Consider the following 26092-nt stretch of genomic DNA (forward strand, 5'->3'; position numbering starts at 1 on the left):
TGACAAAAATGGATTTAACTTGATTGGTGCAATACAATAAAGTATACATTGATATCTGTCCTAAAGTCACTTGATCTCAGACAAGGATAACCAGTATAGAGATAAAATAATCCCCCCTTTGTTTTGGTCAAAATGGTTTCGCCGACTGAGCGTGCGCTGGTCTGTGTAAACTAGCCCGGCTGGCAATTGACTTCCTGGTTGCTAGCAGACCAACATGTTTCACTAGTTTGAATTCAAACGCCCGTAGATGCGCTTTAAGGTATGCTGGTTATCATGCGTCCTCTTCAGATATCTAATCACTTAAGATTTCGTTTTAAAAAATAAAAAAAAGGTTGGACTTTGTGCCGCTCACGCTCCTTGCACGAATTGAGCGAAACCCAACATAATGATACTGTTGTTGTTTTTTTTAACCAGCGAGTCATTGAGCTAACGGTACAAGGGATGTTTGTGACTGATAGAATTTGGTCCATTTAACCGTTTTTTTTCTTTCATTACATTATAGGTGCCACCTCTGCTTGGCGGTCTACTGTCAGTCTGCAACTCATCATCACTCCAGGCTGCACAAACGACTGGTTTTCCAGCGGATTTTCGCAAATAATGGCGCTGGGTACTCCTGCTTGAATGCACTTTTATCTGCCTTTTGCCCCTGACCGAGAAACAAACACATGCCAAACTGGTTTGCGTCAAAGTATGAACTTACCATCCCCATGAACATTTTGTTGTTGCTTCCATGACAGGGGCGCGTTGTTGACAACAAGGCAGCGACAGCTTCATTTTGCTGCTTGGACTTTGTTCGCACAAAAAAGGAGGTCAAAATGAGTGCGGATGGGGGTGAGAAATCCACAGCAGACCTGATGAGCAGGTACGTCTCCAAGGAAGAGGGCCACCAGGTGCCTGCGGAGGGATGGCGCATTTGTTTGGCCCATGAATTCAAGGAAAAGAGGAAGCCTTTCCAAGCTAAGGATGTGTCGCTTACAAACATTGTTGAGCACTTTGGACTTGGAATCAGGTGAGGCTCTCTTCCTTCCATCATTTGCATGTAAAATAGTGTTGCAACTTTGCTATCGTGCACTGTGAACACCTCAAATTAAGTTACCGTATTTCCTTGAATTGCCGCCGGGGCGCTAATTAATTTAAAACCTCTTCTCACTCCTGCGCTTACCAAAGACATGCGGTAAAAGTAAGCATGCGCTAATTATTTTAAAACCTCTTCTTACTTTGACACTTACCAAAGTCATGCAGTAAAAATTTGAGTGTGATGTAAGCTTGAACCTTAAATCCTACACAATAGCTCTTAATCTTTTTCCCTTCATGCGATCTCAAATTACCGGTATTGATATCAGCCTCCTCTATTTTGAAAATGATGACAGGGAAGTGTCACTCGTGACATCACGAGTTTGACCAGGCGGTAATACTAAGCATGCGCTAATTATTTTGGGAAGCGAGTTTGACCCGGCAGTAATTCAAGGAAGGCGCATACTATATGCCCTGCGGCAATTCAAGGATATACGGTAAGTTAAAGTCCCATTGATAGTCACACACACACACACTGGGTGTGGTGTAATTACCCTCTGCGTTTGACCCATCCCCTTGTTCCACCCCCTGGGAGGTGAGGGGAGCAGTGAGCTGCAGCGGTGGCCGCGGTCGGGAAATACTTTTGGTGATTTAACCCCAGAAATTCTAACCCTTGATGCTGAGTGCCAAGCAGGGAGGTAATGGGTCCCATTTTTATAGTCTTTGGTATGACTCGGCCGGGGTTTGAACCCACGACCCACCGATCTCAGGGCGGATAAAGTAAAAGTTAAAGTACCACTGATAGTCACACACACACTAGGTAGAGAAACTATCACACATTTACGTATATTAAATCATTTCTATAAGTGCGTGTAGGGCACAGGTGTCAAACTCAAGGCTCGGGGGCCAGATCTGGCCCGCGACACCTGGAAATGATATGAGTGAATAAAGTACTTAATATTTTCTCACTAAATTTAATAGATTTTTTTTCATTTTGACAGAAATCATATATGTACTGCTTGAAATTGCATACCTTTTAAGGTTTAATAGTATCCAATATTCATCATCATTCTTTCCAAACAGGTTTTTGTCTAAATAAAAATAAATACTTAAACACCGGCTTGACTTTGATTTTACTGCAAACCACCCATCAAGTTAATAAAAATTACATTCCATTTTACAATGTTTTTTTACAGCATATTACTGTAAATTTACCTTCTTTTTTTTTTTGCGTTAAAATTCCGTTAGCTTAGCTGCAATACTTTTACTCTAAAACAGGGGTCGGGAACCTTTTTAGCTGAGAGAGCCATGAAAGCCAACTACTTAAAAATGTATTTCCATGAGAGTCATATACTATTTTTTTAGCACTGAATACAACTAAAGGCGTGCATTTTTAAGTAGGACCAACATTTTTAGGGTATATTAAGTTTAATAACATTGTTATTCTGAAGCTAACAAATGATAAATACTGAACAGGTGCGGTAGAAAACGGATGCAGGGATTTTCAGTTCAGTTCAGTTTCAGTTTTTTTCGAACATGCATACAATACAATGTAATTCATCACACAATTCCAGTTGTTTCATTACAGCACGTCCGAAAAGGAGTAGGAATAAGTAGAGCTTATTTAATCCTACGCTTTTTCATACCATAGTAATTGTATCCAATTTCCTTATTCTCTGTAACAGAGCAGTGAACAAATAAATAATACATGAATAATATACCATAGTAAGCATACAAATATTGAATACATAAAAAATCTTTGTCTCAATAAAAAAAAGAGAAAAAAAAGGTTTCAAGATGTTCATCATAATTCTTGTTTTGTGTACTTTGTGAGCACTTGTAGTTTGAACGGTCTCTTAAACTGAATCATATTGGTGCTGTGTTTGATTTCTTTGGTTAATCCATTCCATAATTTAGTTCCACATACAGATATACTAAAAGTTTTAATTGTTGTACAAGCGTACAAATGTTTTAAATTATATTTTACTTTAAGGTTATATTTCGCATCTTTTGTTGAGAAGAATTGTTGTACATTAAAATGCATGAGAATGTTTTATATTTTGAACGTTATTGTTAACACTGTGATTACCAACGGTATTATTAATTACTTACCATGTTGATCAATGTCAGTTAAGATTTATCTGAGAGCCAGATGCAGTCATCAAAGGAGCCACATCTGGCTGGAGAGCTATATTTCCCCTACCCCTGCTGTAAAACCTTGTTTTTGACGGTGTAAATGGAAAAAAGGTACATTTGTGTTTGTGTTAGAAAAACTGTCAGCTAAGTTGCCAGAATAAGAAAGGAACCTGTACTGTTTTTTTACATTAACAATATAATGTTAATTTTGATAGTAAAATTCGGGCAAATAAACTGCCAGCTTTTTCCGCAAAAAACACCTCCCAAAACACAGTGGTACTGTTTACCATGTACTGTAAAATGTTTTTTAAAAAACCCACTGTATTTTACAGTAAAAGTTTTTAAATATAAAGTTTTTACTGTAAAATTGACAGTCTACTTAAAACAATTTATATAATTATTAATGAAATCCAGAGGCAAATTCACACATTATTCGCTGTTACAAGCGGCCCTCTGATGGCAGCCATAGCTGCGATGTGGCCCTCAAAGAAAATGAGTTTGACGTCCCTGGTGTAGGGCATTGGAGTTACCCTGCCTACACTTGCACTGCAGGAGTGTCATTTAACACTCAGCCTACTACATTATACTGTGGCCAGCTCTCATTTCCACCCACTGGAGGATGAACATGCTAAAATGTGCAGTGAGTTGACTGTACTATTGAGTAGTATTAATAGCTTAAGCAAATTAGTCTACAAAAGATGCCACCATGATACTGGGTGAATACTGAAACTAGGGATGTTGAAATCAGGGTTTTATGCTGTCTATTCTGATAACAATCACTCGATTTGCTCAATCGAGTGAAACTGGCCAATACTGATAGTGATCATGTACTGTATATTAACTGTAAATGTTTCAATGTATTTAGGCTGCGTCCCCTTGGCAGTTTTAGAAGAAATATCAACATGATATTTAAAGTAGTTCCATATTTTATTTTATTGCATACATTTGTTCGAGCAAAACAAAGTCACACAATAACTATCCATCCATCCACTTTCTACCGCTTATTCCCTTCGGGGTCACGGGGGAGGCTGGATCCTTTCTCAGCTACAATTGGGCGGAGGGCAGGGTACACCCTGGACAAGTCGCCACCTCATCACAGGGCCAACACAGATAGACAGACAACATTCGCACTCACATTCACAATTTAGTTTTGCCAATCCGCTTATCCCCAGGTGCATGTCTTTGGAGGTGGGAGGAAGCCGGAGTACCCGTAGGTAACCCACGCAGTCATGTTGAGCACATGCGAACTCCACCCAGAAAAATCCCGAGCGCAGGATCGAACCCAGGACCTTTGTATTGTGAGACAGACGCACTAACACCCTGCTGCCACACAATAACTAAATAAAAGCAAAACTTAATATCTACTACTCCTTGAAATCTTTTAGTTTTTGCCCTCAAAGTCCTCTTGTGTCAAGGGATTTATTCCTGGAGTTTGTAAACAATGATTTTGAGACTATGAGAAAATAGACCTAATCACTCTTGTATTGATCTTATACTGATACTACCCTTGATATTGACAGTACCAATTTATGGATCAGACCGCCCTCTTTTGTGTCACGTTTTGACTGTGACACTGCTGACACACAAACAGTTGTTAAATTATCCTCGCTCTTGGCCCCTAATAATCCATCCATCCATCTTCTACTGCTTATCCGAGGCAGGGTCGCGGGGGCGGCAGTCAAAGCAGGGAAGTCCAGACTTCCCTCTCCCAAACCACTTCGTCCAGCTCCTCCCGAGGGATCCCGCTGCGTTCCCGGGGCCAGTCTTCCCAACGTGTCCTGGGTCTTCTCCGTAGCCTCCTACTGGTCGGACATGTCCTAAACACCTCCCGCGGGAGGCGTTCGGGTGGCATCCTGACCAGATGACTGAACCACCTCATCTGGCTCCTCTCGATGTGGAGGAACAGAGGCTTTACTTTGAGTTCCTCCCGGATGACAGAGCTTCTCACCCTATCTCTAAGGGAGAGCCCTGCCACCCGCCGCAGGAAACTCATTTTGGCCGCTTGTACCCGTGATCTTCTCCCTTCGGTCATAACCCAAAGCTCATGTGCATAGGTGAGGATGGTGAACGTAGATCGACCGGTAAATTGAGAGCTTTGCCTTCTTGCTCAGCTCCTTCACCACAACTTGTTAATTTCCTTTTAATATCTGCTCACTTTCTTCTCTAACTTAGTTCCATCTACACTTCCTAAACTTTACGAAGCACTTATTTCTTGGTGTTGTTTAAAGCTAACTTAGCGGTTAGCTTAGCTAATAGCATGGTTGCTCTTGTCCTGCACTTGTTGTGTAACATTTTTAGCCCCTGTGTGAACTGTACCGTGTCCTTCAGTGATGATTATAATAATAATAATTATAATAATATTTGAATAATGATTAGAAATGTTCGATAATATCGGGCTGCCAATATTATCGGCCGATAAATGCTGTAAAATGTAATATCGGAAATTATCGGTTTCGGTTTCAAACAGTAAAATATATGACTTTTTAAAATGCCGCTGTACGGAGTGGTACACGGACGTAGGGAGAACTACAGAGCGCCAATAAACCTTAAAAGCACTGCTTTTGCGTGCCGGCCCAATCACACACACAAGTGAATGCAAAGCATACTTGATCAACAGCCATACAGGTCACACTAAGGGTGGCTGTATAAACAACTTTAACACTGTTACAAATATGCGCCACACTGTGAACCCACACCAAACAAGAATGACAAACACATTTCGGGAGAACATCGGCACCGTAACACAACATAAACACAATAGAACAAATACCCAGAATCCCTTGCAGCACTAACTCTTCCGGACGCTACAATATAGATCCCCCGCTACCGAAACCCTGCCCTCCCCCCCCAACCCCGTCATGTCCCAAATTCCAAGCTGCTGTTTTGAGGCATGTTAAAAATAATACACTTTGTGACTTAAATAATAAATATGGCAGTGCCATGTTGGCATTTTTTTCAATAACTTGAGTTGATATATTTTGTAAAACCTCGTTACATTGTTTAATGCATCCAGCGGGGCATCACAACAAAATTAGACATAATAATGTGTTAATTCCACGACTGTATATATCGGTATCGGTTGATATCGGAATCGGTAATTAAGAGTTGGACAATATCGGATGTCGGCAAAAAAGCCATTATCGGACATTTCTAATAATGATACCTAAGATACAAAGAAATGATTACGGATTCATGATTATTATTATCTTAGGGGAGCAGCTCCACACTGTGTATGGAGAGCGATGCACAATTAGTTGCCAGCGGCTTGTCAGCTGGGAGACTGAAAATAAATGCAGTGTCAGCCAAAGAAGATCGGTGTTTGTGATTGGCATTTATCTTCAATGGCGATCACATACTGTTTCTCGAAAAATGGACTGATGCTTTTCGGTGGCTGATCGATCAGCACAACTGGAACAGAAACCTGTCAAAATGCACAGAAAGTGTAAAAAGAGAAGGGCAGTAAATACACTGTGACTTAGACTTAGACAAACTTTATTGATCCACAAGGGAAATTGTTCCACACAGTAGCTCAGTTTAAAGAATGGAAAGGATAATGCACACAAGGGCACAAAAAGAGGGCAACAACCAAAGGTATAAAGTAGACTAAAAATGTACCATGGTAGCAATATAAAATATAACATATGTAATGTTTACATATTATATATGCGGTATACAATATATGTAACCATATTTTTCCTTAATGCTTCAAGTCCAACAATGAGGTGTATTAATGTACATTTTTATTTTCTGGTAGGTCTGGACCAACAAGTCAATTAACTAAACAATAAATTAAAATAAAATTTATAAATTTTACAGGTATCGATAAATTGCCATGTTCGTGTGTTTGTTTTCTTCTTTTGTTGCTTCCAACCAGTGTGCAAGAGGTTTCACTCTGTGCATCGCTTTTAGCACATCAATTAGCACAATCAGTGAACCCTCTTGTCTGACATACACATTGTTTTTGTCTCTGTGGGTGTAGTAGGCAAGACTGCACGCTTCCAACAGTCAATCAATCAATCAATCAATGTTTATTTATATAGCCCTAAATCACAAGTGTCTCAAAGGGCTGCACAAGCCACAACGACATCCTCGGTTCAGATCCCAAAACTCAACCTAGTGGGATGACAATGAGAAACCTTGGAGAGGTTACAGCTACAGAGTCTCACTCGTGACTGAAAAGATAATTGCAAAGCGAAGTGTTTTGGTGTGGGAATATGTTGGCCGCGAACCAAATGCAATATTAGCCTATCAACACGGGCGAATGAGCAAGTATGCCGAAATAGTTGGAAAGTGATACCAACACAAAAAAAGGGAAAACACCCGAACCTAGTTTTTCCAACTGGGTAATAAACTGCACTTCAATATGTTTAATATTTATTTGGGGCTGTCAAATGATTTTTTTTTTCAATCAGATTAATTACATTTCAGAATTTGGATTACATAGTCCAATCACAAGTGATTACTCGCTTGCATAACTAACATTTGCTTTACAAAAGACCCCAATATTTGTACACAAAATCCGATTTTATTGTCAGAATGTCAACCCGAAACATTTTATGTAAATGGTAAACTTGGTAAGATTTTTATCTAACATCCTTTTAGGCTGTATTTCGAAGTGAAATTAATCAGCGAGCACACCAGTCAGTCTCCTTACTCATCTTTTACTGACGTATGCGTTGATCTGATCACTGACCATATCTTGGTTAAGGTAAAAGAGCTTGTGCAATTACAATATATTGCATGAATAATCTAAGTGGGTACTGAATTAATGTGATCATTTTTTTTGTGATTAATCATATGATTTACCTTGATGATTTTGACAGCCTTCATCTTCATTGAAGTGCAATTTTTACTACCACAGATTGAGAGTCAATTTTATTTTGGTTTGTTTACATATTTTGGATAATGAAAAGTTATTGTCCAATTACAATGCTAAAACACTGATGAAAAATAATGTATTGAGTTTGAAAGAGTTACGCACTTGAATTATTATTAGACCATAAAAAAAGGTACAAAAATAGCATAATAATCTTAAAAATATACCCAAAGCTTGACCTATAATACTATAACAATCCACAATGTTAACCCAGTTTGCTTCTCTTTTTTTCCCCTCCATTTATCGGCTTTCTTTTATAATTCAAGTTATCATTACATGTATGTATTGTTGCATTTGAAACGATTGTACAGTTGATAATAGAGGTATTTATTATTATTCATGATCAATAGTGCTATTTCTATAGGTGTTTGTATTGCTCCATTTGTAGTGTAACAATGTTCATTGTCATTTTTGTTGATATTTACTTCACTAACTGCTTCTTTGCTATTACTTTTCATATCATATTGGTACATATTGTATTTGCCGATGCTGTTCTGTTGTTGTTGTGGTTGTTATTGTTGTGTTGTTGTTGTTGTCTCTGTCTTATCCCTCTCTCGTTCCCTGGAATTTCCCCCCTCGTCTTCCTTTTTTTCCTGTTTTTATCCCCTCCTGCTCTGGTCCGGCTGCACCAAACATGAGTAAAGTCAAATACAAATAAGGCAACAAGAGAAGTATCCCAGACTTCTCTTTTGTAAAGTAAATCTCTTCAGCAAATATGGACATTTACATCAACAACATGATTTGGCTGAGTAGCAGGACAGGACAAAAAAATATAAATATACCCATGACAGGCAGATACGGTGAAAAAATTAAGCAATAAACACTCAATTTAAAATACAAACCATTATAAGATAAAACATTCCTCGTGAATCTCAAAGTAATGCTGACAATAATATTATTTTATTGGCAATATTTTGTGGAACATTATATTGTCTAGAATAATTTATCGGCCCAGGACTACTATTTTTTTTAGGCACAGAAATACACTAATATTGGTCCCTTATGTTTGTGTCCAGGTATTTAAAATGGTGGTACAAAAAGACACAAGTGGAAAGGAAGGCACCATTCATCGATATGTTTCGTGCGCAACCCTTGCGTCAAATATATGGTGGGTACACGTCGACGCTGCAACAGAAGAATAGGTTTTTGCTATAGAGGCTATATGAAATTTGCAAGGAGCAAATAATAAAGTCATTGACAATTGGTAGGAGCACCGCTTGGAGGCATCGGAGGAGGTACAATCACTCGAGGTTGGAAGGGGGAGTTCTGTAGGTGGCAGCTGACCCCTGGGATGTACCATTACAAAACTGTCACCGCCAATCAGGTATCCAGATTTCTGGAAAATAAACGTTATGCAACACAGAAATCTTGCTAAAAAGTCAGTTTTTCTGGTTTAGTTCACAGTGTGCATTCGCCGCGAGGGTCAAACCGTTTACCAGCAGGTGCTCTCTGTGGAGCGCCCTCCTACGCTGCAAGGCTGGAACTGGGGTTACTGCGGCGAGTACGCTTTCTATCACGCCTTGTACCCACGCGCCTGGACTGTCTACCACCTCCCCGGGCAAAACGTCACACTCACCTGCAAACAGATTTCGCCGGTCATCCCTCATGACTACAAGGTTGGAGACGCACGTTTACTAGCTTTGTGACGGACCACAGTGTGACGCAGTAACTCCTCGCAGGACTCCAGCCTACCTGTGGCGGTGTTTGTTTGGAACGTGGAGAACAAGAACGACTGCGCCTTGGATGTCACCATCATGTTTACCATGGTCAACGGGTCTGGACACAAGGATGACAAAGGGGGAGGACACTGGAATGAACCATTTCATCTCGAAAAGGAGGGGGAGGCGGTGTCTGGAGTCTTGCTACATCATTCGACCTCTGTGAATCCTTATACTTTATGCATCTCTGCACGAGAGCAGGTTTGATATTTATCCAAAGAGGATTCTGAGGCTTCCCTTGCACATGCACATTCCAGTAAAGTGTTTTGTTTTTGTTCAGCCTAACAGGGAAATCAGCCATCAGACTGCATTCAGTCCAAAGGGAACCTGCAGCAGTTTGTGGAGTGACCTCATCACTGATGGACGCCTAGACTCTCCCACAGGTCAGCCTCTTAGACGGTCCAACTGTATTCTAGTTTTTAAATAATTTTATATAAATGTCAGAGTTTCCACAATAGTGTATTGGAAGGGTGTTGTCCAAAATATAGCATTGATCTTGAAGACCTAAACCAGAGGTGTTGTTTACCTGAGAGTTTTATTATAGACATCAGCATAAATCCGGGGTCAGCAACCCGAGGCTCTAGAGCCGCATGTGGCTCTTTAACGCCGCCCTAGCGGCTCTCTGGACCTCCCTCAGAGATGTGTGCAAATGTAAAAAGATGATGAAAGTTTTTGTTTGTTTGTTTAAATAAATATTTTGTAAACATGACACAAGCCTTCTTAATTGTTAGGAATCCCACAATGTATGTTATACATGCTTCACAGATGAGACTATTTGGTGAGCCCTGTTTTCTCCTACTAATTTCAGCGATCCTTAAACTTATTGTAGTTTGTTTTACATGCACAACTTTCTCCGACGCTGCCACAGAAAGACGTGATTCATGCCACTCTTTCTTTGTCTCATTTTGTCCACCAAACGTTTTATGCTGTGTGTTATGGTTGTACGGTATACCGATATTACAAACCCTGTTTCCATATAAGTTGGGAAATTGTGTTAGATGTAAATATAAACGGAATACAATGATTTACAAATCCTTTTCAACCCATATTCAGTTGAATATGCTACAAAGACAACATATATGATGTTCAAACTGATAAACATTTTTTTTTTGCAAATAATCATTAACTTTAGAATTTGATACCAGCAACACGTGACAAAGAAGTTGGCAAAGGTGGCAAAAAATACTGATTACGTGGAGGAACGCTCATCAAACACTTATATGGAACATCCCACAGGTGTGCAGGCTAATTGGGAACAGGTGGGTGCGATGATTGGGTATAAAAGCAGCTTCCATGAAATGCTAAGTAATTCACAAACAAGGATGGGGTGAGGGTCACCACATTGTAAGCAAATTGTCAAACAGTTTAGAACAACATTTCTCAACGAGCTATTGCAAGGAATTTAGGGATTTTACCATCTACGGTCCGTAAAATCATCAAAAAGTTCAGAGAATCTGGAAAAATCACTGCACGTAAGCGATGATATTACAGACCTTTGATCCCTCAGGCGGTACTGCATCAAAAACCGACATCAGTGTGTAAAGGATATCACCACATGGGCTCAGGAACACTTCCTAAAACCAATGTCAGTAACTACGGTTGGTCGCTACATCTGTAAGTGAAAGTTAAAACTCTACTATGCAAAGCCAAACCCATTTATCAACAATATCCTGAAACGCCGCCGGCTTGGCTGGGCCCAAAATCACCTAAGATAGACTGTTGCAAAGTGGAAAGGTTTTCTGTGATCTGACGACTCCACTTTTCAAATTATATTTGGAAACAGAGGACGTGGTGTCCTCCAGAATAAAGAGGAAAATAACCATTCGGATTGTTATAGGCGCAATGTTCAAAAGCCAGCATCTGTGATGGTGTGGGGGTGTATTAGTGCCCAAGGCATGGGTTACTTACACATTTATGAAGGCACCATTAATGCTGAAAGGTCCATACAGGTTTTGGAACAACATATGTTGTCATCCAAGCAACGTTATCATGGACGCCCCTGCTTATTTGAGCAAGACACGTGTTACAACAGCGTGGCTTTGTAAAAAAAAGAGTGCGGGTACTTTCCTGGCCCCTGGCCCGCCTGCAGTCCAGACCTGTCTCCCATGGAAAATGTGTGGCGCATTATGAAGCGTAAAATATAACAGCGGAGACCCCGGACTGTTGAACGACTGAAGGTCTACATAAAACAAGAATGGGAAATAATTCCACTTTCAAAGCTTCAACAATTAGTTTCCTCAGTTCCCAAACCTTTATTGTGTGTTGTTAAAACAAATGGTGATGTAACACAGTGGTGAACATGTCTTTTCCCAACTACTTTGGCACGTGTTGCAGCCATGAAATTTTAGGTTAATTATTATTTGCAAAAAAAAATAAAGTTTATGAGTTTGAACATCAAATATCTTGTCTTTGTAGTGCATTCTATTGAATATGGGTTGAAATTGATTTGCAAATCATTGTATTCTGTTTATATTTACATCTAACACAATTTCCCAACTCATATGGAAACGGGGTTTGTAGTATAGTACCGCGATACTAATGAATTATATCCGGTACTGTACCGCGTCTGAAAGGTACCGGTCTGCCAACCGGTCTAGAATTTAGCTCATCCTGTAAGAAGCCTCCTTTTTACTAATGATTTCCAAGGTTGCAAAATGTGTAGAATAAAAATTAAAATACAACATTTCTGTGAACAAAGATCTGCGTCAGCCTTTGATAGTAGGCTAATATAGCTATTATAGACTCTTCCATTATGTGTTGCGTTCATTATATTAGGCTTTTAATTTTTTGCGGCTCCAGACAGATTTTTTTTTGTATTTTTGGTCCAATATGGCTCTTTCAACATTGTGGGTTGCCGACCCCTGGCATAATTGGTCAAGGAAATAATTTTAAGTGCCCCTTTTTGTCCAAAAAATACGGTACATCTTGACAAGTTTAACTCTACTTACAATTGCCCAGACTACTAATAGCTAAGAGCAGGGTTTTTTTGTTTTGTTTTTTAGCAATTTTTGAGTCTGGTCAGTTTTGGGTCCTGTCTTTTGATATTGCTCACATCAAAGTCTCACCAATGTGGAGATGTGTTATTGATGTGGTAGGAGTTGAGGATGAAGTCCATCAATAAGTTGTCCTGCCAAAAGTTGGTCATCTTGAGATTGTCTCGGTGAAGATCGCGCCAAGAATAACCGCCTGTTGTTGTTAACAATGTTTACGCTTAACCCGGATACAGAAGTCCCACTTGGTGAATATCTGATGACTAAATTTGAATCATAATGTAGTGAGGGCGATTGTACGCTGTAACTATATACCTGTCCAATGTAATAGATGCCATATAACATATACAAAGTGTAACATTATGGAGTTGGACAGTAGATCACAAATGTTCGCAACACAAGCATAGCTATTGGGGCTACCATACTATGAATACAGTCATATTTTACCATGCTAGGTTAGCCAGTTCGGTTAGTTCTATTTACAGCTCCCATGTCTGTAGCTGACTGACAGATAGTTGGCAGAGCTGTATTTTAAGATGTGTAGTGAAGCCTGTTTTTTGTTTCGTTTACAAAGTGTCGGATTTATACAAGGGGTGTGGTAATTTAGCTCGGGAACGGTCACATGCACTATACAGGAGGTTCTTCCTTCTTGACAGCATGAAAAGCCGCACCTCCAAAGCTGGCCATTGTCTTTAAAAAGTTAAGCCAAAAAAGTTGAGAGAGAATGAATATCACATTTAGTGTCCATAAACGGGCTCGAGGGAACATATTTCTGTTAGCACATTATTCGAAAGCCACTTTTGTAAAATAAGGAGAACTGAAATGAGTATAGGGAAATTAAATCAACACGGAATAACATGAGTGGGTGCTTGGCCCACACTAGTGGGAGTACCAGGAAATTAAATCAACACGGAATAACAGTGGAAGTATAGGGAAATTAAATCAACATGGAATAACAGTGGGAGTATAGGGAAATTAAATCAACACGGAATAACATGAGTGGGTGCCAGGCCCACACTAATGGGAGTATGGGAAAATTAAATCAACATGGAATAACATAAATGGCTGCCAGGCCCCCACAAGGGAGACTCGTCCAGGGTGTATCCCGCCTTCCGCTCGAATGCAGCTGAGATAGGCTCCAGTGACCCCCCCGCGACCCCGAACGGGACAAGCAGTAGAAAATGGATGGATGGATGGAAATGAGACACAGTTTTTTTATTGTTCTGTAACAAATCATCTAACTTTCTCCTGCAGGATCCAGCCCGCCGACTCCCAAAGGAGAGAAGGTGGCAGCAGCATTGGCTGTTGGCTGCTCTGTGTTGCCTCAAGGCCGGAACACACTGGAGTTCTGCCTGGCGTGGGACATGCCCAAAATCAGCTTTGGGTCTCGGGAGAAGGAGCACCACAGGTAAATTGTTCAGTTCAGTTTCAGATTATTTCGAACATGCGTTCAATTCAATTACAATCTTATGCATCACATATTTTCAGTTGTTTCATGGCAGCATGTCCGAAAAGGAGTAGGAAGTAGCAGAGTTTATTTAATCCTATCCTTTTTCGTATCATAACAGTTTTTTTGTTCTCTTTTTGTAACATTATAGTGAATAACTAAATGAGCAAATACATTAACATACAATAAGTAAGAAAACAAATATTAAATACATAAATAAATACATATACACAATAATTAAAGTTCTTATTAAAATAATAATTAAGTAATTTAATAGTTACACCTTATTTCACCGAGGAGATGATTGAGATGATCTATTTAAAAAATGTTTTAAAGGTTCAAGATCTTTATCATAATACCTCTTTGTACTTTGTGAACACTTGTAGTTTGAACAGTTTTTCAAAGTGAATCATATTAGTACTTTGTTTGGTTTCCTGTTAGATGTGCACTTCTAACCTATGGAGAAAAACAAAACATGGTGCATGCTTTTGTGCTTCCAGAAGGTACGCTCGTTACTTTGGAAGCAAAGGGGACGCATCGCCTTCGCTCAGTCACTACGCCCTGACTCACTACACAGAGTGGGAGAAGAGCATAGACCAGTGGCAAACACCAATACTGCAAGACCGGTAGCATCACTGTGTTGCTGTAGTTACCTCTGATTACATTAGGTGGGCTGTTATATTTACTCTATACTTGCAGTTCTCTCCCCTCCTGGTATAAGTCAGCCCTCTTCAACGAGTTGTACTTTGTGGCCGACGGAGGGACCGTGTGGACCGAGTTACAGGAGGATGCTGACATCAGTGGCGGCGTCCGCAGCGAACATGGAGGGCTGCCAGCTCAGCCTGCCGTCATTAAAGAGTATGGCCGCTTTGCCTACTTGGAAGGTATATTTCATGAACGTGGTTAGACTGAAACCATTTGAAGTTTTACTAAAAAAGGGGATTTGTTGCTTAGGTCAAGAGTACAGAATGTACAACACATACGACGTGCACTTCTACGCTTCTTTTGCACTGATCATGTTGTGGCCCAAACTTGCCCTGAGTGTGCAGTATGACATTGGTGAGAAGTACTTTCTTCTTGATTGAAACTCTCCCTGATCCATGACTTGACTCTTCTCTCAGCCGGCAGTGTGGTCCAGCAGGATGTCACCGAAAGGTTACATCTGATGAGTGGCCAGTACGCTGCAGTCAAGGTTAAAAATGTGGTGCCTCACGACATCGGAGACCCAGGTTCACCGAATCAAAGCAATATTGACTTTAAAATCATGTCAATAAATGTCTCATCACTAACTTTCTTACCTTTCGCTCCTTCTTATTTTTTGTAGATGATGAGCCGTGGCAAAGGGTGAATGCCTACCTCATTCATGACACCGCCTACTGGAAGGACCTGAACCTGAAATTTGTCCTGCAGGTCTACAGGGATTATCACCTCACCCAGGAGAGAGACTATCTGCAGGACATGTGGCCTATCTGCCAGGTGTCTGCCTATAAATTATTCTCACATTTTTTGTGGTAACATTGTACTATTCCATGCACTCGGCTTGCTAGGCAGTGATGGAGTCAGAGTTGAAGTTCGACCTCGATGGAGACGGCCTGATTGAGAACTCGGGCTTTGCCGATCAGACATATGACGGCTGGACAGCAACTGGCCCAAGGTGAGAAATGCCATTGAGTTCCTTATAATCCCTACGAACATTGTATGGCTTCCTGTCTGCACTTGGCTGTTGCTGAGAAGAGGAAGGAAACCATGATAGGAAAAGCATGACTCGTGGCAAAAGGCAGGAAATGTGGGATTTTCCAGCTTGTTGGCTTTGCCTGGTTCTTATGAGCTGTTAAGTAAAGGATGTATTGAATAGTAAATATGATAAATTCTTAGGCCTGCACATTGACTTACGTCAGGGGTCTGCAACCTTTACTATCAAGAGACATTTTGCCGTCTCTTCCACTAAAGAAAAACAGTACAGAGCCGCAATACGTAACACAGCTTATAAACTTTTATTTTTATTGTGTACAGGAAAAGCAATCTGTCCATGTGAAATAAACATTTTCCCTTTCCTCTTTTTTTTTTTTTGCAAGTCTTCAAAGGGGTTTAACTGAACACACAGGCTTCCAGGCTCTTTTACTTGTGCCTCAGAACTCAGCCTGTGCGCATTCAGGCGGAAATTATACAACTTTTTTATAAAAATGCAAACTTTTCTCACTCCGAGGTTCGAAAAAAATCAGAGGGAAGCAGAAGAGCCGTGGTCTGCAGACCCCCGTCTTAAGGAGACTGTGTTTCTCTGTGACCCAAAGTTACATACCGTATTTCCTTGAATTGCCGCCGGGTATACAGTATGCGACTGCCTAGAATTACTGCCGGGTCAAACTCCTTTCGCAAAATAATTAGCGCATGCTTAGCATTACCGCTGGCTCCGGATTAACGCCGAGTCAAACTCCTTTCGCAAAATATTATTTTTATTAGCACATGTGTAGAATTTCTGCCGGGTCAAACTCGTTTTGCCAAATAATTAGCATATGCCTAGAATTTCCACCGGGTCAAACTCGTCACGTCACGAGTGACACTTCACCTGTCATCATTTTCAAAATGGAGGAGGCTGATTTCAATCGTTTGAAATCGCATAAAGGGAAGAAGATTAAGAGCTATTCAGTAGGATTTAAGGTCCAAGCTATTGAATATGCTAAAAAGAACAGTAAGCAGCTATGTTTTATTAATATACCGTAGCTGCGTGTGTCAAATATGAGTCATTAAATGACTCCCGCCTCCTGGTGGTAGAGGGCGCTAGTGATCCGTCTTGCGACAACTCTGCTGCAGAAGAAGTGACAACAAGCAGCAAGAGTGAGCAGCAATCGTTTATTTTTTCCTCTCGCTTGCATTTTTAACATGGAGGATTACATATCTAAAATAAAACAGTTTTCTAAACTGGACTTTCAATCGAAGCAGGAGGTAATAAAAGAAGATCTCCATCGAGACAGAGAGACTTTTAAAACTGAGGAAAGATAAAGAAGACTTCTATAAACAAGTTATCAATGCTTTTGATCAGAAGGAGCTGCGCATGGACTTCATTTATAAGTAAAGGTAAGACCATAATAACGTTTTTTTTTTATTAAATGTGCTTTTCATGATGGTATCTTACATCACACTCAAATTTATAAGCGCGGGCCTAAATTTACCGCATGCCTTTGGTAAGCGCCGGAGTGAGAAGAGGTTTTAAAATAATTAGCGCATACCTGCCTTTGGTAAACGCCAAAGTGAGAAGAGGTTTTAAACTAATTGGTGCCCTGGCGGCAATTCAAAGAAATACAGTAAGCATGCTTATTTGCCACAAGTAAGCATGCTTAATTTCGCTAATGCGTTGCAGCGCCTACTGCGGCGGATTGTGGTTGGCGTCACTGTGCGTCATGTGCAAGATGGCTACACTGGTGGCCGACGAGGAGGCCCACCAACATTACAGAGACCTCTTGGAAAGAGGCAGCGCCGCTTTTGATAAACTGCTGTGGAACGGTAACACCCCGCAGCCATTTATGTAGAATACCAGACCGTATTTGTGCTGTTTGTTGATGTTTTGTACAACGTGTGGCTTTTTCCTCACGACGTCTTAGGCAAGTACTACAATTATGACTGCAGCGGGAGGGACCTTTCAAACAGTGCCATGTCCGACCAGTGTGCCGGCCACTGGTTCCTGAGAGCATCTGGGCTTGGAAAAGGAGACTTCCAGGTAACTATCCATCCATCCATTCATTTCCTAACTAATTATAGATATGTCCTACAAAAGGGAATACACCCCTCACATTTCAGCAAGCATTTTTGTACAAGGGGCAATACTGTACAAAGTAAACTTGGATGTACTTTGGAGTAGTCCGTGTACACATTGTTAAGCAATATAGATTTACTATCCACAGAAAATACTTCAACACACTGCCATTATTATCTGAATAGCTGGCAACACAAGTCAAGCATGGCGATGGTCGCATAATGACTGAGGCTGCCCGAGTGCTGTCGGAACCGGGTAGCTGCGGTTTATTGAGGGTAAACGTGAATTCCATTATGTACTGCCAAATTCTGACTTACTTACACTTAGTTGCTCCAGCTACAGCAGACCTCAATTTCACTCTGTCCATAGCAAGACTCTTTGCCTCTTACTAGTGCAGTCCCATTGACTCTAGATCAGGGATTTCAGACATGGGTCCCGCGGGCCAATCGCAGCCCGCGAGATGTTATTCTGCGGCCGCCACCTTAATATGAAAGTTTGATGTTTGTGCGGCCCTCAGGTTTTATATGAATGGCACTTGACAGCGTTGTGTGCGGAGCTGAAGGAATCTAACAATCACGATGTGGTATATGGCTCTCGAGGGCAGAACATTGACGTCACTTGCGTGATGCAAGCAGAGAAACGTTTTGCCGCTTTTCCACTAAACCCGCACGCGCTCTTCCTCCCTCGCTCACTCACTCGCTCGCTCGCCCGCCTGCTCGCTTTCTCTGTCCCTGTGTGTGTCTCTCTCTCACTCCCTCCCCCGGCGCTGCTGTAACAATCCGGGCTGGGAAGTCGAGCGGTCCAGTAGCATTCCGCCAAAAGACCGAGCGACAATACAAAACTGTGGTGCACCGGACCCCAGCGCTGATACTCCGACAGAGAATTGCTGGGCGAATCGGACGTGTAACACGTTAGTCGTGATGTTAGCCCGTTTGGGGCTAATTGTGCTACCGTAACTGTAAACTCCATAGCATGCTCATAACCACATTCTAGCTGCCGACATGGCGACATACATGCTTTTCACTACTGTTCATGCTTGGTAGTGTAGTTCTTATATTCCCCAGCTCATAACATCACAGTTAGTATGTGTATACATTGTTACTGACTGGAGAAATCGAGTTATTATTATTACCTATGACTCATTTATTTACTTAATTCTTATTTTGTTCATTTATATTTTGATTTTGTTTTGTGTTGAAAATAAAAATAAAGACCTTTAAAAATATTTATTTTAAAAAATATTTTCTTGCGGCCCAGCCTCACCCAGACTGTGCATCCAGTGGCCCCCAGGTAAATTGAGTTTGAGACCCGTGCTCTAGATCATTTGTGATCATTCTCCTACTTTTCATTTTACCACATATTAGTTCGTTGACTGGTCCCAAGTCTCGAATGAGAAACGAGGAGGGTCGAGCGTTGGGCTAGTGATACAATCTCGCAAAAAAAACATCTTTCTACAGAAACAGCAACAGAAACCCTGATAAACACTCGGCCACAAGGAGTGCAAATGATAAAAGCTGACTGAATCCGAAAGGAAGTCAACTCCGCAACATTTTTAAGCTGAGTCAATCAATCAATTAATCAAAGTTGATTTATATAGCCCTTAATCACAAGTGTCTCAAAAGGCTGCACAAGCCACAACGACATCAGGGCAAGAAAAAACTCAACCCAATGGGATAACAATGAGAAACTTAGGAGGGGACCGCATATGTGGGCGTCCTCTCCCTAAATCTAACAATCAAATGCATATGCATTTTGTTTAATCATGATTAATCACAGGTTATTACCCACATGTATAATGTAAATTAATTTTTAAAAAGCGGCCTTATGAAAGCACCCATTATTGCGATGTGGCCCTCAATGAAAATGAGTTTGACACCCCTGAATTACGTCATACATTTATATTATCTTATTCCCAGTTTAGCACAAGCTAATTGTGACTGGCAATTGTGACAGTCGCTTGCTGTCGTCATGTGGGTTGCGTGGACCACCCAGGAAGGACATCACTTTTCAGCACAGGTTGAACGCTTTATTTTTCAATAAAGTTTTTTCGGCAGCTCGGATTGCTCTTTCAGCTCCTCTCCTCGGTCGCTCTTTCATCCGGCCGCGTTGTCGTCTCTCGTGTGCTGTTCTCTGTCGCTCTTTGATCGCTCCTGTGCTGCATCTGCTGCGGACAATCCACCTCCTCCTTTTATATTTCCTCCTTCTCCCCTTTTATATACTGCGAGGAGATATGTAGATTGATTACTGGTGTGTGAGCAGGGCTACAGCGTGTCCTGCCCCGCCTTCGGCCCGTCGACTCCGCCTCTCCACAGTCCTTCATCGCCAGACGCAAGCCGGTCTTCCGTTCGGCTGAGCATTCTCCCCCCTCCCTTTTTTGAAGGGGCGGGAAATGAAGACTGCCACGGCCACCTGTCTTCTCTTCTTCCTGCCTCCTCTCCTCCTGCATCGTCTACTTTGTCTTCTGGTTCTTCCTTCTTGTCAGCTGGCTATTCTACCTTCTGGTCTTGTGGTTGTACTGAAGCTTCATCCTCCTCTTTGACTTTTTCTTTGTTTTCTTTGTCTTTTTCTTTGTCCTTTTCTTCGCCCTCTTTGTCCTTTTCTTTGCCCTCTTTGTCCTTTTATTCATCGTCTTTGTCCTTTTCTTCATTCTTTTTGTCCTTTTCTTTGTCCTCTTTGTCCTTTTCTTCGTCCTCCTTGTCCTTTTCTTTGTCTTTTTCTTCATTATAATTTTCTTGAATTTCTTCAACTATTTTTTCTTCTTCTTTATCATTTTCTTGAATTTCTTCAACTATTTCTTCTTTATCATTTTCTTGAATTTCTCCAGCTATTTCCTCTTCTTTATCGTTTTCTTGAATTTCTTCAACTATTTCTTCTTCTTCATCATTTTCTTAAATTTTTTCAACTATTTCTTCTTCTTCTGCACGCTCTATCGGCTGTGCATCTGTCTCCTCAGCAGGGGGCGCCTCCTCTGCACCGTTGTCTGGCTTCTTGTCTTCGGAGGGGCCATTCGCCGCTCCACCCCCCGTCTGGTCCGCCAATGCTTGCAGGAGCCAGCAATTCTGACGGCTTCTTTCCGCCAGGCCCGCCAGCGCACCAATGAGAGCCCACAGGGGATCGTCCTCCTCCGCCTCCGGTGGCCCCACATTGGGCGCCAAATGTGACCGTCGCTTGGTGTCATTGTGCGGGTTGCGTAGACCACCCAGGAAGGACATCGCTATTCAGCACAGGTTTGACTCTTTATTTTTCAATAAAGTTTTTTTCGGCAGCTCGGATCACTCTTTCAGCTCCTCTCCGCTGCTCGCTCTTCGGTCGCTCTTTCAGGCGGCCGCGTCGTCGTCTCTCATGTGCTGTTCTCTGTTGCTCTTTGATCGCTCCTGCGCTGCATCTGCTGCGGGCATTCCACCTCCTTTTATCTTTCCTCCTTCTCCCCTTTTATATACTGCGAGGAGATACGTTGATTGATTACTGGTGTGTGAGCCACGCACCTGATCTGGATTGCAGCGGCGTTGCTCCCGGCACGCCCCACTTCTCCGTTCCGCGGCCTCCTTGCCGCCATCTTGAGCGGGGCTACAGCGTGTCCTGCCCCGCCGTCTGCCCGTCGGCTCCACCTCTCCACAGCAATATTTTTATATATATATATATATATATATATACATATATATATGGCTGGATCCTATGTTCATGAGCTTTGGGTTATGACCGAAAGGACATGATCACGGGTACAAGCGACCGTAATGAGTTTCCTCCGCCGTGTGGCTGGGCTCTCCCTTAGAGATAGGGTGATAGGGTGAGAAGCTCTGCCATCCAGGGTGAGCTCAAATTAAAGCCGCTGCTCCTCCACATTGAGAGGAGCCAGATGAGGCGGTTCAGGCATCTGGTCAGGATGCCACCCGAATGCCTCCCTAGGGAGGTGTTTAGGGCATGTCCAACCGGTAGGAGGCCACGGGGAAGACCCAGGACACTTTGGGAAGACTATGTCTCCCGGCTGGCCTGGGAACGCCTCGGGATCCCCCGGGAAGAGCTGGACAAAGTGGCTGGGGAGAAGGAAGTCCCCCACGACCCAACCTTTGATAAGCGGAAGAAGATGGATGGATGGCTGGATCCCTGGGGTCATTACACTGTGTCCAAGAATATGAAGGCAGTGGTAAATAACAAAGATGCTTACACAAAATATTCTCACCAAGGATACAACTTGAACATATTCTCTGTGAGGTAGACTCACTTGTGGTGCAGTTCACGTTTCGCCTCAAAGAACCATGGCTCTTTTTTGACTGGAGCACTCATTCAGCCGCAGATCATGACGCTATTATTTTGGTAGTCATCTGTGTTGTCAGCCCTTTAGAATATGTAGCTATTTTCTGTGGATAGTAAATCTATACTGTACACTGAATCCTAGAGATCGACCGATACCAACTATTAGTAGTCAAGGAGGCTGATAACCAATATTTTGAGCCGATATTCATTTGCAAAAAAATGTTGCTAAACATGTTTAACATGTCAGTAAACAGCTAGACAAAGCTTTAGGTTTTTGTTTTTTTTAACTTATATTTTTAGGTAAGGTCAGACCAAAAAGGAGTAATGTTTTGTGCGGTGCTAATGTTGTGGTTAATTTTGCACCAAATAACATCAAGGGATTTCACAAATACCTTTATGATGTGTGTCTAAGAGGAGCATCAACATTTGCATTACAAAATATGGAAAATCGGTGAAAATACGGGATTTTTCATGCAAGCTAATACATTTTTTATTTTAGCAGTTTATAGATTTAACACATTGTAAGGTTTCTTCGTGAGTAACCCAGAAATATTGTTTGGTGAGTAGGTTGAAGTTCATTTCAATATGTATACCATTTCAATATGCTATATCACATATTTCAATTTCTCTTTACATGTCCAAAAAGGAGTAGGAAGAAGCAAAACTAATATAATCCTACCCCCTTTCCACTACATAGCAATTACTATCGCATACGTTCACATCATGTTCTCAATTTGCAGCACAGTTTAGGTCAATGTGATTGATATGAAATATATGAGTTTTAAACATGGAAAACAAAACTAATTCTGGGATCCTTCATGTAGCCTAACCCAGAAATTAGCTTCATGCATCATTTGTCCTATTTGTCAAGTTACACAAAGAGTGGAATTTTGGCAGAAATATATTTTCTGTCATCTTGGGGACAGCGTGGCACGGTTGGAAGAGTGGCCGTACCAGCAACCTGAGAGTTCTTGGTTCGATCCCCACCTTCTATAGCTCGGTTGGTAGAGTGGCCGAGCCGTAAAGGTTCCAGGTTCGATTCCCGCTTCCACCATCCTAGTCACTGCCGTTGTGTCCTTGGGCAAGACACTTTACCCACCTGCTCCCAGTGCCACCCACCCTGGTTTAAATGTAACTTTGATATTTGGTTTTACTATTAGTGCGTCTGCCTCACAATACGAAGGTCCTGAGTAGTCCTGAGTTCAATCCCAGGCTCGGGATCTTTCTGTGCGGAGTTTGCATGTTCTCCCCGTGACTGCGTGGGTTCCCTCCGGGTACTCCGGCTTCCTCCCACCGCCAAAAACATGCACCTGGGGATAGGCTGATTGGCAAAACTAGATTGTCCCTTGTGTGTGAATGTGAGTGTGAATGTTGTCTGTCTATCTGTGTTGGCCCTGTGATGAGGTAGCGACTTGTTCAGGGTGTACACAGCCTTCCGCCCGAAACTCAGGTGAGATAGGCTCCAGCGAGCCCCCGCGACCCTGAAAGGGACAAGCGGTAGAAAATGGATGGATGGATGTAAAGCGCTTTGAGACTCTAGAGAAAAGTGATATATAAATATAATTAACTTCACTTCTACCAACCTCCTCACGTCCAATGTGTCCTTGAGCAAGACACTTCACCCTTGCTCCTGATGGGTCGTGGTTTGGGCCTTGCATGGCAGCTCCTGACATCAGTTGTGTGTGTGTGTGTGAGTGTGTGTGTGTGTGTGTGTGTGTGTGTGTGTGTGTGTGTGTGTGCTTTGAGTACCTTGAAGGTAGAAAAGCGCTATACAAGTATAACACATTTACCATTTATCTTCTCAGTCGCGTTATTTGATTGGATCATGGAACATAAAAACGTGCTTGAAATGCGATTGCTGTGGTAGCGAAAACACAGCGGGTGAAAAAAGGAAGTAAGAAATGCTGGGTGAGAAGGACAAAAACTGGAATTCCCCGCCCAAAAAATTTAAGTCCTGACAAGTTATCATAAGCAGACTAGACATGCTGTCGGCAAAAGCACTCCAAGGAAAGAAAGAGAGCGCAGGTGTGTAATACTAAATACCAGTAACATATGCTCAGTGGCCTAATGGTTAGAGCAGGGGTCGGGAACCTTTTTGGCTGAGAGAGCCATGAAAGCCAAATATTTCAAAATGTATTTCCGTGAGAGCAATATAATATTTTTTAACAATGAATACAACTAAATACACGCATTTTTAAGTAAGACCAACATTTTTAGAGTATAATAAGTCTCTTATTCTTTTTAATAACATTGTTATTCTAAAGTTAACCAATAATAAATATAATACTTCTTACCAATAATGCGACATCTTGAACAGGTGCAATGGAAAACGGATGGTTGGATTAAAATGCATGACGATGTTTTATAATTTGAATGTTATTTTTAACACTGTGATTACCAGCGGAATTATTAAGCATGTTAAGCAATGTCAGCTAAGATTTATCTGAAAGCCAGATGCAGTCATCAAAAGAGCCACATCTGGCTCTATAGCCATAGGTTCCCTACCCCTGGGTTAGAGTGTCCGCCCTGAGATTGGATGGTCGTGAGTTCAAACCCCGGCCGAGTCATACCAAAGACTATAAAAATGGGACCCATTACCTCCGTATCAAGGGTTGGAATTGGGGGTTAAATCACCAAAAATTATTCCCAGGCGTGGCCCTGATTGCTCTTCTCACCTCCCAAGGGGTGAGGGTGAAGGGTCAAATGCAGAGGGTAATCTTACCACACCTAGTGTGTGTGTGAGAATCATTGGTATCTAAACTTTAATATGTGTATATATTGTATCTGCCGTATCTGTTGTAGTTGTAATAATAAAATATCCGCAGATATCGATTAATGTCAAAATGCCAAATATCAGCGCTGATAATCGGTCGATCCCTATTGACCACTCTAAATCATACAGAAGTTTTCTTTCACAAGCTGTGTATCCACCTGTGGAACAAGGCAGTCAATGGATATCATCCTCGTCCCATCCAGGCATTCCCCAAAGACAAAATCCGCACTGCACTCCAATCTGTTTACGACTTAAATGTCATGAGCTTTGCTGGTGGTCAGATGGGTGCGGTTAATGGCATGAGACCGGAAGGTGTACCAGACCGCTCCAGTGTCCAATCGGATGAGGTATGGATCGGCGTCGTATACGGGCTGGCTGCCACTATGATACACGAGGTAAAAAAAAAAAAAGTCATGATTTTTTCCTTACTTATAGCCCAGACATTAATGGGGGTTTTTTTCTCCTCAGGGGATGCTGGAGGAAGGCATGCGCACAGCAGAGGGTTGCTACCGCACGGTGTGGGAGAGGCTGGGCATGGCCTTTCAGACACCAGAAGCCTACTGCGAGAAGGCTATCTATCGCTCTCTCGCTTACATGAGGCCGCTCAGCGTGTGGGCCATGCAGCTCGCTATTGACTATTCCCGTGAGGATGATGACACGTCGGCATCCCGGGGGGCCGGCCTAGAGCAGTGTTAGCGGCACAATCATCTCTGTTAAGCTATGTCTGCAGATAATATTGTTACTTGACTTTGGTTTTACACTGCAGGTTTTGTTTCAATCACAGCCTCTCCACACAATATACTGTACAACCGTATTTTGCACACACATCTGTATCTTAATATCAAGACTGATTGCTTTCATTGGTGCTTGTGAATAGAGGTTCATGTTTTGGGCCAGAAGCTAAGAAACTTGAAGTCAATTTTGATATTTTATAAGCTTTCACCTGTAGATGTAGTAATATAACCACACATAAATATTTGAATGCTGTACTAGGTCATGTACAATTGAGTAGTGGGTACAAATACATCTATTTTTCTGGTTTATATACGAACATCAAAGTAGCTGCAAGCCAGACTGTTTGAAAAAACCTGCAATCATGACAATCATCCTGAATAAATCCTTAACTATTTACA

At 41.8% G+C, this 26092-nt stretch overlaps 1 protein-coding gene across 3 annotated transcripts; it reads left to right on the top strand.

The window, feature by feature from the left end:
* Positions 1 to 141: 141 nt before the first annotated feature.
* On the top strand, positions 142 to 26092 carry gba2 (glucosidase, beta (bile acid) 2). Of its 3 annotated transcripts, XM_061913643.1 has the most exons (19): positions 142 to 259; positions 503 to 1009; positions 9043 to 9134; positions 9235 to 9350; positions 9424 to 9642; positions 9706 to 9945; positions 10025 to 10127; positions 13989 to 14142; positions 14682 to 14807; positions 14881 to 15065; positions 15136 to 15240; positions 15303 to 15410; positions 15506 to 15525; positions 15592 to 15657; positions 15729 to 15835; positions 17540 to 17682; positions 17781 to 17896; positions 25163 to 25354; positions 25428 to 26092. In XM_061913643.1, exons 2-19 carry the CDS (start codon positions 816 to 818, stop codon positions 25653 to 25655), a joined length of 2514 nt encoding a protein of 837 aa, XP_061769627.1. In that variant the 5' UTR covers positions 142 to 259; positions 503 to 815; the 3' UTR covers positions 25656 to 26092. The 3 variants fall into 3 exon arrangements, with proteins under 3 accessions (XP_061769627.1, XP_061769626.1, XP_061769628.1); XM_061913642.1 differs by having other exon boundaries at positions 15506 to 15657; XM_061913644.1 differs by lacking the exons at positions 142 to 259; positions 503 to 1009 and adding an exon at positions 4872 to 5204 and having other exon boundaries at positions 15506 to 15657.

The sequence above is a fragment of the Nerophis ophidion genome, linkage group LG10, assembly GCF_033978795.1.
Source record: "Nerophis ophidion isolate RoL-2023_Sa linkage group LG10, RoL_Noph_v1.0, whole genome shotgun sequence".
NCBI classification, from domain to species: Eukaryota; Metazoa; Chordata; class Actinopteri; order Syngnathiformes; family Syngnathidae; genus Nerophis; species Nerophis ophidion.